The 17,518-nt window shown below is 28.3% G+C and overlaps 1 protein-coding gene across 4 annotated transcripts in view; it reads right to left on the bottom strand.

The window, feature by feature from the left end:
• Positions 1 to 17,518, bottom strand: part of LOC122499236 (septin-7) — a 145,214-nt gene that overhangs the window by 33,352 nt on the left and 94,344 nt on the right. For all 4 annotated transcript variants that reach the window (XM_043607451.1, XM_043607459.1, XM_043607469.1 and 1 more), the window contains one exon: positions 613 to 1,003. In XM_043607451.1, the coding sequence (XP_043463386.1) occupies positions 613 to 1,003 (391 nt within the window). The remainder of the gene's footprint in view (positions 1 to 612; positions 1,004 to 17,518) is intronic.

The raw sequence follows: 17,518 nt of genomic DNA on the forward strand, positions 1-17,518 counted from the left end.
AAATGTGGGAGATTGATAATATAAAACACTAGCACTTGAAAATTTTGAGACCATTTGGCAATGAGAACGGCAAGAAAATGTCGATTTGGGGGCGTGGTTACTGAAACTTCGGGAACTTTCGTTATGCTCCGACGTCAGTTGGCTATTTCCGAGAGGCGTCGCGCGCACTCGCAACGTCCATGTTACTAGACGTTGAGGCGCAGGGGCTCCCTCATTCAACCGCGTCATTAACTATTACATTAACTCTCTTTCTCATTGGCAGATAGAAGGCGCGCTAATTTAAAATACTTTAAAGTACAAAAACGTTTTAATTGGCATTTTGGTTCTTTATATTAATTTTTTTCTCACTAAAAATAATCTCTAAATGATAAATTTAACATTTTCTTCTTTGTACGTTCTTGGGCAAAATTTAATATTTTCTTTTTCTATACTTTCTGGGGACAAATTTAATATTTTCTTTCTTATACTTTCTAGGGACAAGTATAATATTTTAATCTTCATACTTTCTTGGGACAAATTTAATATTTTCTTTTTTCAAACTTTTTTTGTGAATAATAAATTCTTTAAAATAAAAAATTATCTGCAAAAAAAGAAAAAAATTTGAATACATACCAACAACCATAAGCGTAAAATCGAAGCCCTTCTTCACGGCCTTTCTGTACACTTGATTTGGAAGATTTGCAAAACCGACGTAGCCATCGAGTTCCTTGGGTTTCGTGGGCGGCGTGGGACGTGGATGAAGATTCAAGTTTGATTCCTTGTTGCTCTCAGTCCTCGAGTTCTCCCTCTTATTACTGTCCTCCGAGCCATCGGTTTGATTCAAATTCACCGTCGTCGGTGGTAATCGAGATTTTGTCTGTGTTCCCGGAGGTGGTGCCGTCGACGAGTTCAATGTTGACGTTGGTGTCAACGTTGGCGCCGATGGTGGCTGTGGTGGTGGAACTGACGGCACCGACGGCGGTGTTGTCTCGCCCTTAAAGAACAACTCCCGTTTCGATTGGATCTAAAAGAAATCGATCTAATTAGTCCGATTTTTGATATTTATAAAGGGGGAATTTCATTTTCGAAATAGAGAAAAAGGGACATAGTTCTCTGAAGTTAGCGCCGACGCGACGCTAAATTTTCTTTTTTCCCGAAACAATTAAACTTAAGGGACCTTAATTGGGACAACCAAACATCGCATCTACTTTAAAAATCCCTTAATGTTTTTAAGGAGATTTTTAGAATCCTAGGTGAATGGAAGCAAAAAATAAGTGACACTATGACTACGGAAAGTCGAAAAAAAGAAAATAGTTCTCGACGAAGAAATTTTCAGAAAATTAGAATTCTTTTCTGGGTAAAAAATACCAATCGGATAGAAAACCAAGGAATGGGAAAGTAAAATTTTCGCTTGTCTCGCCGTAGGAAAAAAAGTGAGCAAACAAATTTGATAAATATAATAACAGGAAATTCTCACTCGCAGCGGACAAGACAAAGTTGTGATTGAGCAACAGTCGTTCCACCGATAAATCAAATTGATCATCTGATAAACAATTACAATCAATTTTACTTGAAATACTAACGCTGTCAATCATGTCTCAAACCAAAATTGCAAAACATCGCAACTTTTTTTCAAATTCTACATTTGTTTCATTTAACTCGATTTAATTTACAATAAAAAAAATATTAAAATACTAGTTTCAAGTTAAAAAAAATTTAAAAATCCAATTCAAATTACATAAAAAAAATATTAAAAAATTAAAATCTATTTTCGCTAATAAAAAAAATTGCAAAATAATTTTCCGCATTTTTTTTTACTGATAACAAACACACCGAGAGAGTTGATTGTCCTCTCTCTCGCCTAGCGTATAAGGGGAAAATAAGAGCCGGAAGTTGTTCTATTTAACGTTTATATTACTGATTTACAGAGAACATTGACATGTCAAGGTGTATATATGGCATATACAACAAGAGCACTTTCATGTTGAATCTTTAGTATACACACAACGTGTCCCGTTACATTCACGTGATCATTTCAAGAATACAAATTGAATAAGTATCTCCTCCACCTCAATGTTGAGTTAGGTATAGAATGACGAAGTTGAAGTCCACAACGTTTATCAACGAAAAAAATGTATTTAATGCATTCAAGTATTATTTTTAATTTAATTTTTAATTGTAAAATAATTATTATCAAAATATAAACACCAATTTTTTTTCTAAATATTTTTGTGTCAATATTTATGCGTCATTTTTAATTAATTTACTAAGTGAACAATTTTTTTTCGTTGATTAACGTTGTGGACTTCAACTTGGTTAGAATGACGCATTCGCCATGCCCCAAGAGATATCATTTTCAAAAGATCTTTAACGCTCGGGAATTAATACCTTGCATACATAAACAATTTTCATTTCTTTTTCACAAAAAAAAATCAATGTACTTTTTACATTGTCTTATTAGTTATTATTTTAATAACCTCTGCTACTATATCCATAAAATACTGACTATCGACAAGAGAAAATAATTTTAATTATTCAACAACATTCATTTGTCGATAGCAAATTTTATTTCTGAATAAAAGTTTTCCGACGATTTATATTATCTCTTTTCCTTAAAATACTCTTAATAAATTCTTTATTGAAATTGGTTTCATTAAAAAATGAGAGAATTGATATATAAAAGCAGAAAACTACTTTTGACATGATTCGGAATTTCTTTTCCGATTAATTACTTTCTTAGAAGACCTATTCAATCATTTGAAAAATGCATAGATTTAAAAATACTAATTAGAATTTTAAAATATTTACTGTATAATGCTTGAAAACTTTATCTATTTAACGGGTTCAAGTATTTTGTAAGGAAAAAAAATTACGGATTGCTATCTTTCGACAAGTTTTTGATATCACTAGGAGACATAGCGTGGCGTCAGTCATTAGAGAGCTTACTCTCTAAATTTGAATTAGTAAAAATGTTTACTAATTTGAATTAGTAACTGACTTTTTGCTTTTGAATTAGTAAATTTTACTAATAAATTAGTAGAAATTACTATTTATTAGTAAAATTTACTAATTCAAAAGCAAAAAGTCAGTCACTAATTCAAATTAGTAAACATTTTTACTAATTCAAATTTAGAGAGTATATGTTTCGGTGAAATAAAGAATATAAATTTTGTTTTCAGAGAATCTAAAAAGGATCTAAGTCATCAATACTTTGTCAGCAAGAAGTCGTCATTTCTGAACGTAATTCGATATGTAAAAAATTTTTTTTGAATTAACGAACTTTAAGTCAAAAATGTGCTACAGCAGAAAAAGTGTTTATAATAAAGATAAATCGTCTGCCATTGTAAATAGTGATAAACGGTCGGAAAAATTATCGGAAAAATTATTTCTAAAGTCAAATTTAGTGCTGAACACGAATATCATAATGGATTTTTGATATTCTATTGTTCAAAAATTTTACAAGTGTTTTTTCAAAAAATGTGCGGATGGGGCGAAACTATTCTTCCACTGATGACAGCGAAAACTACGAAACAGTGTATTTTTTATGTGCTTGTTTCTAAGTTAGAATGGTAAGAAATTGGAAGAGAAAAACCAGAAAAAATCCTCCAATTAACAAATTAATTTTTATATTTTTTTTAGAATTATATCATTAATAGCTGCAAGAATAGTTACGCCCCTCGTTTTTTCGACATTAAATAGTATATTAAGCAACAAGGGTATAAAGGCAGCTATTTGTTTACGGTGATTTTTGTGACACGAGTGGAGGTCGAGGGCGCCCCGAGACCGGAACGAGTGTCACAAAAATCATCGTAAACAAATTGGCTGCCTTTATTCCCGTGTTTCTTACGATATTTTTTATTCCTAATGCACAAAAGTGTTGATTTCAGATAGCAGGTCACAGGGAGTAAAAGTCATTCACTTGTTCGACTTATATGAAAATGGCGGCCGTTTTCTCCCATGGGCAAAAATAACGCATGGGATCAGCTGTTATGTTTGCCTCTTGGGAGAAAATGGACGCCATTTTCATATTGTCGAACAAATGAGTGACTTTACTCTCTGTCGTCAGCTATCTAAAAGCGCCATTTTTGTGCATGTGGGATAAAAAAAATTTTTTTTTTCGTAAAATCGCTGTAGTTCGGAACAGAATCGAGTTACAGCAAAATAATACGTGGCAAAATTGTAGCTAAGAAGTCAAGTTTTCAAACGGTCCTACTCATTTTTTATTTTTTTTTAAATAAATTTTGTAGACTCAAAAAAATATATATATATTTTATTTCCCGGTTTTTCCCGGCTATATCCTAATTTTTTCACGGTTTTTTTTCTCATCAAATTTAAATTTAAATTTGATTTCGAACATAAATAAATCTTTAAATTTTTTGAAAATAATGTTTTTTTCAATAATTTTAATTGAAAATTTGGAAAATAATTGAATTAAACAAAGAATTTTTTCAATTTTTTAAAAATAATCTTCTCTCTTTATAATTATAATTGAAAATTTGATTTTTCAATTTTATTAAAATTATATTGATAATAATTGAATTTCTGCAAAGAATTTTACTATTTTTAAAAATAATTGAATCCTTCCAAAGAATGCTATTATTTATGAAAATAATTTAATTCTTGTGAAGAATTTTATTAAAATTTTTGAAAATAATAAGCAGCAATAATTAATTATTTACTTAATAAGTAATAAACATTTAATTTGCTCAAGAAATAAATAAATATCATTTATTTGAACATTCAGAAATTTGAAATTATAAAAATTTAAGAGAAGTTCAATAATTATAATTATTGAAGAATAATAGAATAATATAATTTTTAATTTAATTTAAAACTGTTAGAGGGACTTTAAATTTTTAAAATAAAATTATAATTACGTTCACTAACTTACCTTGATTATTTTCGAAAAATTTAAATGAAATTCTTTAAAAAAATTAAATTATTTTTCAAAAAATGTAAAGAAATTTCAATTATTTCAAAAATTTTCAATTATTTGTTTAGAAAAATTCAATTATCCTGAAACAATAGAATTGAAAAATTACAACAATCTTATTTTTCAGATTTAAAAAAAAAAAAAATTTGCGAAGGTTCAATTTTATTAAACAATTTTAAGTTTGTTTATTTTTTTAAATTAACTAATAAAAATTTTAATTATTAATCTTCGCCCTTAGAAACATGAATACATTAGAATATGACTCTTTATAAAATTCAATTATTGAATTAAAATACTTTGAAAATTCAATTTGTTGAAAAGTTTCTAATGAAATTCTTTAAGAAATTTAATTACATATTTTCAGTCGAATTTCACAATATTTCTATTAACTCCATAATTTTTTTTAATTTATTTACATAATAAATGTTTGAATTGGTGACTAATTTTTTATTATCAAATTAATTATTTTTAACTAATTTAAATTTAGAGAACAGAATAAATATCTATAAAAATTGAAATAAAATGTGATTTTTTAAAAACAAATTAAAATAATAACACTTTTTTAATTTTGGTGAAAAAATTCCCGGTTTGGTATGAAATTCCCGGCTAATTCCCGGTCAAATTAAATTCCCGGTTATTTCCCGGTTTTCCCGAAATTCCCGGTTAGTAGACATAATAATTATTATTATAAAAAATTGAATTATTGTATTTAAATAATTTAATTCTCAAAGAACTTTTGGAAAATAATTTCAAATAATTGATTTAGAGATGAAATTTAGTTGAAAATTATAGAAAATAATTGAATTCAGGAAGGGTTATAGTTGTAATTTTTAGAAATTATTAAATTTCATAAATGTTACTGATATTTTCCTGTAAAAAAATTTTGTCAGGGAAAATAATTTTAATCTCAGTAAATTGTCAGTGAAATTGATATAAACTGAAACTTGTGACCACCTTGACTTTAGAGTAGAATAGAAATAGAATTAAGTAGAGTAGAAAAAAGATTTATAATAAAACAAATCTTAATATTCTGATAAGAAGAAAACTAAAAAACAAATTTCTGATATTAGCGTCGACGCTAATCGACAAAGGATTAGTGTCGATCGCTAATATCCATTCACAGGATTTTGGAGATGAAAATGATACTATAATTTCACTTCATCTCTATTATTCATTTTTCCATTTCTTTAAAAAAGGGCTCTGGGCATAATATAAAACGTAAGATGCAACCTGTTAAAGCTTGACTTTTAAAGTCACTTTTCTACGTTAAATATTATTGTACGTTTTTCATTATGGTCTTTTTCATGTTTCCAAATATCTTTATTTTAAACACCAACAACACCTGTAATACATAATAATTAAAAACAAATTAAAACACAAGTTAAACATTCTGTAGAGAAAACGAAATCAGACACACGAATGTTAAATTGGGAATTATGCTACTAGAAAAAAATTGTTTTATAATAAAGATAAATCGTAATATTATTACTCGTACAAAACTTAACGTCTCTATAGAAAAAAATCGCAATTTTTTTTCTTTTACCGTAGTCAATGGCTTTACCTTACCTCCCCCCCCCCTCCTCAAAAGGCTACTTGATCTATGAACGACCCCTAATAGTTGATAATTTTTCTAAAACAAAAATAATCATTATTAATTAAGGGAGAAAACTTTAGGAGGGAAGAAGGTAAAAATGGTCAAAAATAGTGTGACGTAATATATGGATGGCCCCTTATTAATAACTATTTTCTTTTTATAAAATAAAAAATAGTTTCACTGTTTTTACAAGGTACACAAAATTTATCTATAATTTAAAAAAAATATGAAATTCAAAAGCATATCGAAATAAAAACCGCTAATTAAGTGAATGACCCAATTTTTCATGTTCTTTTTATAATATAAATATGCCACGTGTAAGGGCTCAAATTTCGATGAAAAAGCAGTTTTAAGTTACAGAAGAGTTAAACGATTTTTAATGAGTGCACAGTGTAAAGGTCGATTAATTACAAGGAATGAATTGCCGAGTTCGGAATAGATATATAAAAGACCCGAGCCACTATATAGAACAAAAGAGAGAGGAAGAGTGAAGGGTTGAAGAGAAAGGGGGAAAGGGTGTGAGATAAAGGTGCTTGAAGGCAGGTTCACCACCCTCGAAAATGAGAAGGGCTATATGAGAACTGCAGTTTTTTACCTCCTTTTTCTTCTTCTTTTATATATTTTTTTCGCATAGGCCAATCGATTTTGTTCTCGCCTCGGCACGAGAGAGAGAGAGAGAGAGAATGTATGCCTGACTTCGTCGTGTTGGCTCTATGGCTTTGAAGCTCTCTCGACACACCGAGTGTATTGACCCGCAGGGTCTCTGAAATAGTGCACTGGCACTGTCGTCAAAGCCACAGTGTAACATTCCCTGTTATTTTCGGGCCTACAACAACTTTTGACCTTTCTAAACAATTACTTGACAAAAAAAACAACCAAAAAAGACAGAAATCTTTTTTGGTTTGTTTATTCTTTTAAGTAAATCTTTTTTCATTTTCAATTTTTTGGGTTATTTTCGGCCCTACAAGAACTTTTGACCTTTCTAAACAATTAGTTGAAAAAACCTACCAAATAATTAAAAAAAGAAAAAAGATTTTCTTAAAAGAAAAAACAAACTAAAAAACGAATAAAAACTAAAAAAATTCGAAGTGGAACTTAGTCTAGTGGTTAATGCACTCGACTCGTCTTATAACCGAAATTCAAAGGTTCGAATCCTGGCAGGGATTGATATTTTTTTCTGTGATATTAATATATTATCACAGATGATAATAATATAATATATGATAATATATTATATATTATAAATTGTATACAATTTTTATTGAAACAGATACAAGAAATAATAAAAAATAAATAAACCTAAGTAGTAAATAATAAAAAATACTACAAATGGAAAAAAATAAAAGTTGTAATTAATAATAATAATAATTAGGCCGCTTAACTTCAGGGTTGCCACGCTTTTTCTCATTTCAAATTCCCTGACTTTTCCAAGTTTTACAGGTTTCTATTATTATTTTTTTTATAGAAATTAAGATTTTAAATTCAATAACATATAAGAATATTATTATAAAACAAGAAGATATCGATCATTCCGAGTCTTCGACTTAGAGTGATCACTTTCTTCATGTTTTATAATAATTAAAATTTGATATTATCATTATTTTATATTATAAAAATATTTTTACTGCACTTTCTTCAAAGTTAGTTTAATTTCAATTCAATTATTCATTTCTAGAATTTTTGACCAAAATGCTTCGTTAAATCAATTTTTTAAAATAATTTTGAAAAAGTTCTTTGAGAATTTTGAAATCCTTTTGTTTACAATTAAATCTTACGTAATTTCGATTATTCTGACATTCTTCAATTAAAATATATATATATATATATATTCAAGAATTAATTAAAGAAAAATTCAATTAAACTTTTTTAAAAAAATAATTCTACAGAATTATTAATTAAAAGTACGAAAAGTTCAAATTTTCAAAAGATTTTAATTTAAAACCTTTCCAAAATTCAATTATTTTTAAAAATTTACGCTATATTGCTTTCAATATTCAATAATAATCTAAAATTTTAACTGAAATTCATTTTTAAATCAATATTTACTAGTAAAATTCACGAGAATTCAATTATTTAAATATAAAAATAAATATTTTATTAAATAATTGAATGTTTCTTAAAATTTAATTTTCATAAAGAATTTTATCAACATTAAAAAATTGAGTTCATTTGACAAATTTAAATAAAATTTTTAAGAATAATAATCGCAGTGAGAAATTTCTCACCGGTCCAAAATTGGGAGCCAAGAGACCGATCATCGGTCCAATAAAGGCTCCCAATATTGGACCAATATAGGCTGGTGCTTGGGATGTAACGGGTTCGCCAAACATCGGTTGTTAATATTGGTCCAATATTCGCTAAATATTGGCAACCAAGAGAAAAAAATTTTTTTTAAATAAATTTTTTAAATTAAATAATAATAGTAATAAATTAATGTTTATAATGATTGTTTATATATTTATTTAATTCTCTATTTAATTATTTAAATAAATAATAAATTATTTATAAACTATAATTATTTTAAAATGCAGCAGCTATTAGGAAATAGCCAGGAAGGAAGAGTAAGGAGACCGAACTCTGCTTCTACAAATGTCTGAGAAATATGCACGAAAAGTGCCAGACTCACTGTGTTCTAGTTGATCACCAATTAAGTCGATCATGCGCACTGAACTAAAGTTCAGTGTTGACATAGATGAAAAGTGTGGTTATGTCAAGGTAAATATTATATAGTTTAAAAAGTGTTAATTTTAAAAGCAAATTTATTTATTTGCAATTGTGATATTATTTAGATTTTCAAAATAATAAAATTTAATAATATATTTATGAAAAGGGAAAAATTTTGCGAAAATGGTTAAGAAGAAATGTGTTTATAACTACACTGAGAAAACTGGAGAGTCAAATTCAGAGGTTCAAAAAGTGTATGTTTCCTTTGCTTGTGAAGAGAGTTAAATAGTCCTTCTAAAATAAATTTGGAATTGATAATGGAAATCTACTTGTATATTCTCTCCCATTATATCTGAGGGTTAAAAGTTGCGCAGAAAATGTGTACGATCTGATGCGCGCGAAATTATTTTTCTGACATTTTATGTATTTAATTTAGGGGTTAGGTTGCCATATTTATTCATTTCGCGCCGGATAAGGAAGGGATTTCTCAAGATGGTTAATTTGTCCCTCTGTTGAAGAAATGGCACGAATATCTGTCAATGGTGTATTTTAACATTTAGATTGTTATCCAATAGCTAACTCTCAAATATCAACGATTTGTCCCTCCAGATGTTTAGTCCAATACTCCAGTTTTCTCAGTGTAGAGTATATTTACATACCGTAGAAGGATAGAAGAGACTAATGTTTTTAGACTCTTTTTGTTTCTTTACATCCTGGCAGACAACACGACATTTTTTAAATAAAATAAATAAATAATTATTAAAACGAAATGTATTGTATAATTATGTATGTATCTCACTAAGACCGGCTAAATGTAAACATTAGGTCTTACATCTCACTCGCACAATTTTTACGAGAAACAGAGACACAACACAGCTTATGCGCATGATCAACTTAATTGGAGGTCGACTAGAACACAGTGAGCCTGGCACTTTTCGTGCATATTTCTCTGAGATTTTTAAAGCGCTTTCTACACAGAGTTCGGTCTCCTTACTCTTCCTTCCTGGAAATAGCCTTCTGCAAAAAATTCTATCATTGAAAAATCAATGATAGGCGAGAGATATCTGCGTCATTAAATAGATTCACAGATATACTCTGGTCTCGCGACGAATCTCTCGATACTTATACACTTGAGTCGCCGTGTCAGTTGCGAGAAAGGTTACAGCGTCCCTCTTGCGGCAGTGATTGCATTGACACGCATCCCCAATGGGAAATTTACAACTGGCGTAGTACTGCGCTAGCACTGGCAGCAAGGCTGAGAGCCAGCACTGGCATGGCACTGGGATGATAACGCCGTCTGGCGCTGCCGAAGTACTGTCTGTCAGTGCTGCCAGACAGCGCTGGCGCAGCACTGGACCAGTGCTGGCTGAGAATATTGCCGCAATAAATGCCGTATTGTTATTAATTAGTCGTAAATTCATAATAATAAATAATTTAACAACAAAATGGTAAATAATATTAATAAATAGTTATTATTCATAAAATATTTCTCTTCTTAAAGAAATTGTATTAAAGATGGAGACTAACAATGGAAATAGTAAATGAAGTAGAAAAAAATTGTTTATAACATTTAAAAATTAAATAATAAACAATTACAGTAAGTGTGCATTAGATTTTCATATTTTAGTACCTAACGATTGGAATCTAGAAATATCGCAAACCTATAAAAATAAACAACATTGCTGACGAGGGGAATCGAACCTACGACCTACGGACTAACAGACTAACGCTCTAACCACTATGCTAACGACACATGTGTACAGTAAAGTATTAATATCTTAGTATCATTCAGACATACAATTATTGAGTCAAAGGTGAGAAAAAAATAGGGATACGTTAGAAATAATAAATTCAAATAAAATAAATTTTTTATTCATAGTAAGAAGTATAATAGTATTTGAATAGGAACCAAATTATTATTGAGATTAAAGTTTAAATTTTGTTTAGAATTTTAATTTGTTTAAATAATTTATTATTTACAAAATTAGACAATTATGTTAAATTATTATTATTAAATTTAATAAGAATAAAAAATGAACAACTGAAAAGTAAAATATTAATTTTTTCAATAAATTTATATTTATAAACATTCATAAACTTTTTTTATAATTTTTTTCAAGTTTATGTCAAAAAAGCAATGTTGGCATAGAGCGTTGTGAACAATTTTTCTATACTCAGCCAGCACTTGCCGCCGTGGCTTGTCCAAGCTTTGGCGAAACAAAAATTCTGTACTGTGCCAGCACTAATTGTCGAGGCTCGGCTAGACTACGCCGAACAATCGTCTGAGTACTAAGCCAGTGGTGAACATCGGCACTACACTGGCATTTCCCATTGGATCGCTTTACCGACGGCCTTATTATACACGCAGTTTAAATTAAATAAAATAAAGAATTAAATAAATATATTAAACAATAATTATAAACATTAATTTATTATTATTATTCTTATTTAATTTAAAAAATTTATTTAAAAAAAATTTTTTTCTCTTGGTTGCCAATATTGGACCAATATTAACAACCGATGCTTGGCGAACTCGTTACATCCCAAGCACCAGCCCATATTGGTCCAATATTGGGAGTCAATCGGCGCCCAGCACGACAACCAATATTGGGCCGATTTTGGACCGACTATAGTCTATTGGAAATTTCTCACTGGGAAGTTCATTTTTCGGAAATTTTATTAAAAATAATCGAATTTCTCTAAAAAATTTTATAAGAGTTTTTGAAAATAATTGAAATTTTGCCAAGAATTTTTGAAAATAATTAAATTTCGGAGAAAAATTTATAAAGATTATTGGAATTTTGACGAGAATTTTTTGCAAATTGTTGAACACAATTAAATTTCTGCGAAGAATTATATTACTTTTGAAAATAATTGAATTCTTGCAACACATTTTATTAAAATGTCTTTTTAAATAATTGAATTCTTTTATGAAATTTTTATTGAAATAGTAGACATTGGAAATAATTTAATGTTGATAAATTTTTGAAATTATTAAAATTTTTAAGAATTTTTATTAAAATTATCTTGAAAAAAAATTGAATTGTTAGAAAGAATTTCATTAAAATTTTTGAAAATAATTTAATTTTTTGAAGAAATTTAATTAAAACTTTATAGAAAATAATACTTAAATTGTAATAAATAAATTGTAGTTAAGGTTTTTAAAATAATTTTATTAGATATTTTTTTTAAATAATTAATTTCTTTTGGAAAATTTTATTAAAGTAGTACACTGAAAAAAAATTTATTTGATTCAAATAACCGATTAATTGACAATTATTAATTAAATATTTAATTGAATCAAATAATACTTATTAGAGTCAATTAAATGGTATTTGCTTTAAATACTGAAATTATTGGTTCAAATACCATTTAATTGACTCCAATAAATATTATTTGATTCAAGTAAATATTTAATTGATAATAGTCAATTAATCGGTTATTTTGTGCCATGAATTTTATTAAAATTGTTGGAATTTATTGAAATTCTAAGAAGAATTTTACTACACTGAGAAAAATAGAGTTTGAAAAACTGGGAGTCAATATTGAAAAAACTGGACTCAGTCCAGTAAAAGTACATTAATTCATTTCCATCAAGCATCTTAGGGTGTTGCGTATAGTGGATAGAGGGTCTTAGTTCCAAATGTCACTGTAAAGAGCATTGAAACACAGGCGAAGATTATAAGGCGCGCTGCAGTGTGCATAGTAGAGAAACTGGACTCAGTCCCCTACTTCGAAATTTTCACAATGAGGGAACGCAGGCGCGGAACCTGTCAAAATAAATGGCCGACGCGACGCGAAACGAGTGTTTCCTTTTATTCACTTCGTCAATTTTATATAAAAAAAAACAATAACCAATCATTAAAAAAAAAGAAAAATATGTTAAATGCATTCTTTATATATTCATATTCATTAATTCACAAGTTTTATTCTTCCCACATCTTCATACTTACAATTAAAAACTAAATGCATCGGAAAATCTTACAATCATACGGGATTGAACACCTACCTAACCATACAACTAAATATACGCATAATTATAAATCGCACGCTTTTACATTAAGCCTCTCGGCTACGCAATCGATGGGGGAAATTTCCTATTTAAGAAACATCCCTTACCAATGAAATAAATTAGATGATGCGTGGATTTTACTTTGTAATTAATGTAAGCATGGATGTCAACAATATTCATAATATTGAATAAATAATATTGTCAACTAGTTTAAATTTGATACGGTTATTAGAATTTAATAATAAATAAATAAAAAACATTAATTTTTTCTTAATAACCTTGAAACCTTTTTTAAGTTTGACAGTCCTCATGGTAAATTTGATTATTCTTTTTTTTTCCGTGTACAAAATAGTAAATTGACGTTGAATGAAATGTATAATTAATTATTCTCACAGGATTTTATAATATAATGAACTTAACTGCACTGCATAATAGTTGAGAGTAGTAATAGTAAGTGAAACGGTAAGATAAGTGAACGACCATTAGTGTGAGAGAGAGAGAGAATAACTTGTGGTTTTTGAGTAGGTATCTACTTTATGTGCACGGCGTTCATTTTTCGAAAGAACTGGACTGAGTACTATTTGTTCAATATTCGCTTCTATTATTGACTTGTGTTTTGTACACTGCTGCGTTCTTTTAACAATTACATGAGAAAACAATTTCTCATTCCAATTTTTTATACTCTTATTCCCTCTTAGACTATATAAACAGTCTTGTTTAAGCTGATGAATGGGATAACTTGTGTTGAGTCCCAAACTGTTCAGCTATGAAACTTCTAATATTATAGTGTGTACCTGTCACATATTATTCTATAAAGGAGTACTACACTGACTGCATAAATCATTTTTCCATTTTTCTCCGTGTACTTTTGAAAATAATTAAATTTCTGCAATCGTTTGTATTTCTTCAAAATTCAATTTCTTTTAGTGTTTTTAATTAAAATTCTTCTATAAATCCATCATTTTTAATAATCAATTAAAAATATATATTAAAAAATTTAACTAGGTAATTTCAAAAGAATTTGAATAATTAAAATTTTTCAAAAATCTATGTTCTTTAAGACGATTTTGAATTAAATTCATTTCAACATAAACAATACAAAATAATACAAATAAAAAAATTGAAAGTTATAATTGATAATAATATTATTAATAATAATAATAATGAGGCCGTTAAACTTTTACAGAAATAAATAAATAATAAAAATAACAAAAAATGAACTAATCTAAAGTGTAAGGTAAAGGAGAAGGCCGGAAGTTCGTTCAAAGCCGAAAGGCAGGAACTATGTATAATAAATAAAAATAAATAAACAAAAAATGAACTAAAATAACTTAAAAAAGAGTTAATAAAAAAGAACTAAATAAAAAATATTTACAAGCGAGTGTAAAAAATAAGAAAAAATTTGTCTCGGTTCGTCGCTCAAAAATTGATTACGTTACCCCCCGCCCCTCCCTCACCCAACCAGATTTAAAAGATTTCTTCCCCTTTTCTATATATGTATACGAGAAAGAAAATATATTTTCAGTCACAAGAAATCTATTGCCGGAAATATTGACTTTCAAAGAAATTGCAAGAGGAAAAATATGAAGAAAAAAAATTCTTATGACAATTTTCCGTTTTATTTGAACTTTAGAAAAAAAAGCGAAAAAGGAACCGCGAAGAAGCTGAAAAGAGGAATTTACGTGAAAGCTTGTCAATTCTCGATAAAAGTAGGAATATACATATTTTTTTTTTTTTAGGGAGAAGAGAAAACTTTTAAAACGAAATGTAGTTGCATATGTATATGTATATGAAAGCGATTTCTTCATAATATTTGCTCTCTTGGAAAGTCAACAACTTCTCGAATGACATTTGGATTACTCGAATTTCCACGATCATTGATGTTGTTTTTATTGTATTCACAATGCACAGCATATCGACAATAAAAAAGAAAATTATTCAGGAACGAATTTTAATCTCTCTTTTTCATCTCATCTCCATATTACAAATAATAAATAAATATAGAATATATTTTAATTTACATAAGTGGTATTGCGGTACTCGATTTTTGCAGAAGTTGAAATTAAAAATGTTTTTTAGCCACTTAAAAGAAATTTGTTAATTAATTTGGCTTAAAAACCATTTCAACAGAAATGAAATGGAAAATTATTAGAGATGTGCAAAAAGCCCGAAACCCGACCGGGTAATTTCGGGCTTTTCACTTTTCGGGCCGGGTCGAGCTTGTTTACATACCCGAAATCTTTTAGGTACCCGACCACATTCGGGTTCTCAAAATTTTCGGATACCCGACTACATTCGGGTTCTCGAAATTTTCGGGTACCCGACTACATTCCGGTTCTCGAAATCGCTTAAGCATGCGTTAGCCAAGATCAAATCAAGATTATTCATTTTTGTAGTGAACACAAAAATAGGATGCCAAACTTGATCGCATAGTTCTTTAAGAATTTAATTATAGTTAATGGTAACCCGAAATTTTCGGGTGACCCGATTGCATTCGGGTACCCGAAAATTTCGGGGAACCCGATATTTTCGAGTATCCGAATACATTCGGGTTCTTGAAATTTTCGGGTACCCGATACATCGAGAAAGCTCGAGCTCGGCCCGACCCGACCCGACGTTTCAGGCTTTTTGCACACCTCTAAAAATTATGGATGAATAAATTTTTATAATAAACTATAATAGTAGTTTGTAATAATTTATAAACAATTTACAATAATTCATAAAAGTTAATAATTTAATTTATTCACCGAAAAAATTATATTCTAAATTTAGGAATATAATCTTGGCCCACACATTTTATTCTCAAAGTTAGAATAATATAGTATTATTTAAATAGGAAAAAGTTTCTTAAAATAAGAAAAAAGAATATTTCTGAGCTTAAGAACTGTACCTTTTATTAATAAAATCAGACGTCTGTCTGTACATTGCTTATAACTTCAAAATGTTACCATGATTAGTTATTATGGACATCAGAGATTCAAAAAATATTCTTAAAAAATTTAATGTATGTATGTCTGTCACAAAAACTTTGTACCCCAATCACACAAAAACGCGTGAATCGATTCGTGTCCAACTCAATTTTTTCGAAAAATTCAAAAAATGGAAAATTTACAAATTATACATTTTTTTATGGATTGCTTCTAAACTTTCTGTAGTTGAGTATTACATGTTATTTAGTCAAATTTAAGCATAATTTAGCAAAAATACTATCGTATAACTCAGATGTAAATATAAAAATATTTTTCAAAAAATCGAAAATTTTACATTTTTTAATTGATAGCTTTTAGACTTTCTATAATTGAATACTAGCGTCATATTTGTCGCTCGCTCGGAAGACATTTTACTTATTTATTTCCACTTACATAAATAGTTTTTGAGGTAAAAATTTTGTTTAAAAAATTTCTAACGTCAAAAACTCTTCTGATTAAGCTAATTTTGTTTAAAAAAATCTTTAACTTCAAAAACGATCCTTATACCTCATACAGTGTGAATGCAGGCTAATTGTTTATGGGGAAATCTCACGAAATGGGGACAAATTGGGTTCTGAGATATATGTGCCACAAAAAGCTTTCATATTGCTAACCCACATTTTTATACATTTGCTCATACTATATCGCGACTATGAGATATAAAAAAAATTCTTGTTAGTAAAAATTAAAGAATTATGCACCTGATTTATTCATTAAAATTGTAGAAATTGAGAAATTCTTGACGTAACTCGCATAAAATCGAATTTTCATTAACTTTTTGAGCAATTTTTTTTAATGTTTGGGATTTTTTGTCATTTATCTATAGGTTGTGAAGGGTAGAAAAAGGTAAATTAGCTCTCTAAATCTGAATTAGTAAAATTCTACTAATTCTTAGTAGAATATTACTAATTGAAATGGGGAAAAGTCGTCTACCTAGAATTAGTAGAAAACTACTAATTCAAATAGTCATTACGTCATTACTAATTGAATTAGTAAAAGGATAAATGCAAAAGGTGCAGGTTTGCGCATGCGCATATTTAGACGCCATTAGTTCTTACTAAATGAATTAGTAAAATGTTTATTCTTAGAAATTTTAAACAATATTTAGAATTAAGTATTTTTTAAAGACACATTATTAATTTACACAAAGAAAATAAAGAATAAATTGATAAAATTAAATATTAAACGAAAATTTAGTTCATTTTAAAATAGATTAAAAAATTATCACAATTACACACAGACAACACTATCAAAATTGTAATAAATGTAGTCATTCAAATAATTTTTTTATCTATATATTTATTTGATTCAAATAACTTGAATTATGCGAATATACGAAACTTTTTTCTTAGAAAATGCAGGTTGGC

The sequence above is a fragment of the Leptopilina heterotoma genome, unplaced genomic scaffold (genome assembly GCF_015476425.1).
Source record: "Leptopilina heterotoma isolate Lh14 unplaced genomic scaffold, ASM1547642v1 Lhet_100, whole genome shotgun sequence".
In the NCBI taxonomy this organism is placed as follows: Eukaryota; Metazoa; Arthropoda; class Insecta; order Hymenoptera; family Figitidae; genus Leptopilina; species Leptopilina heterotoma.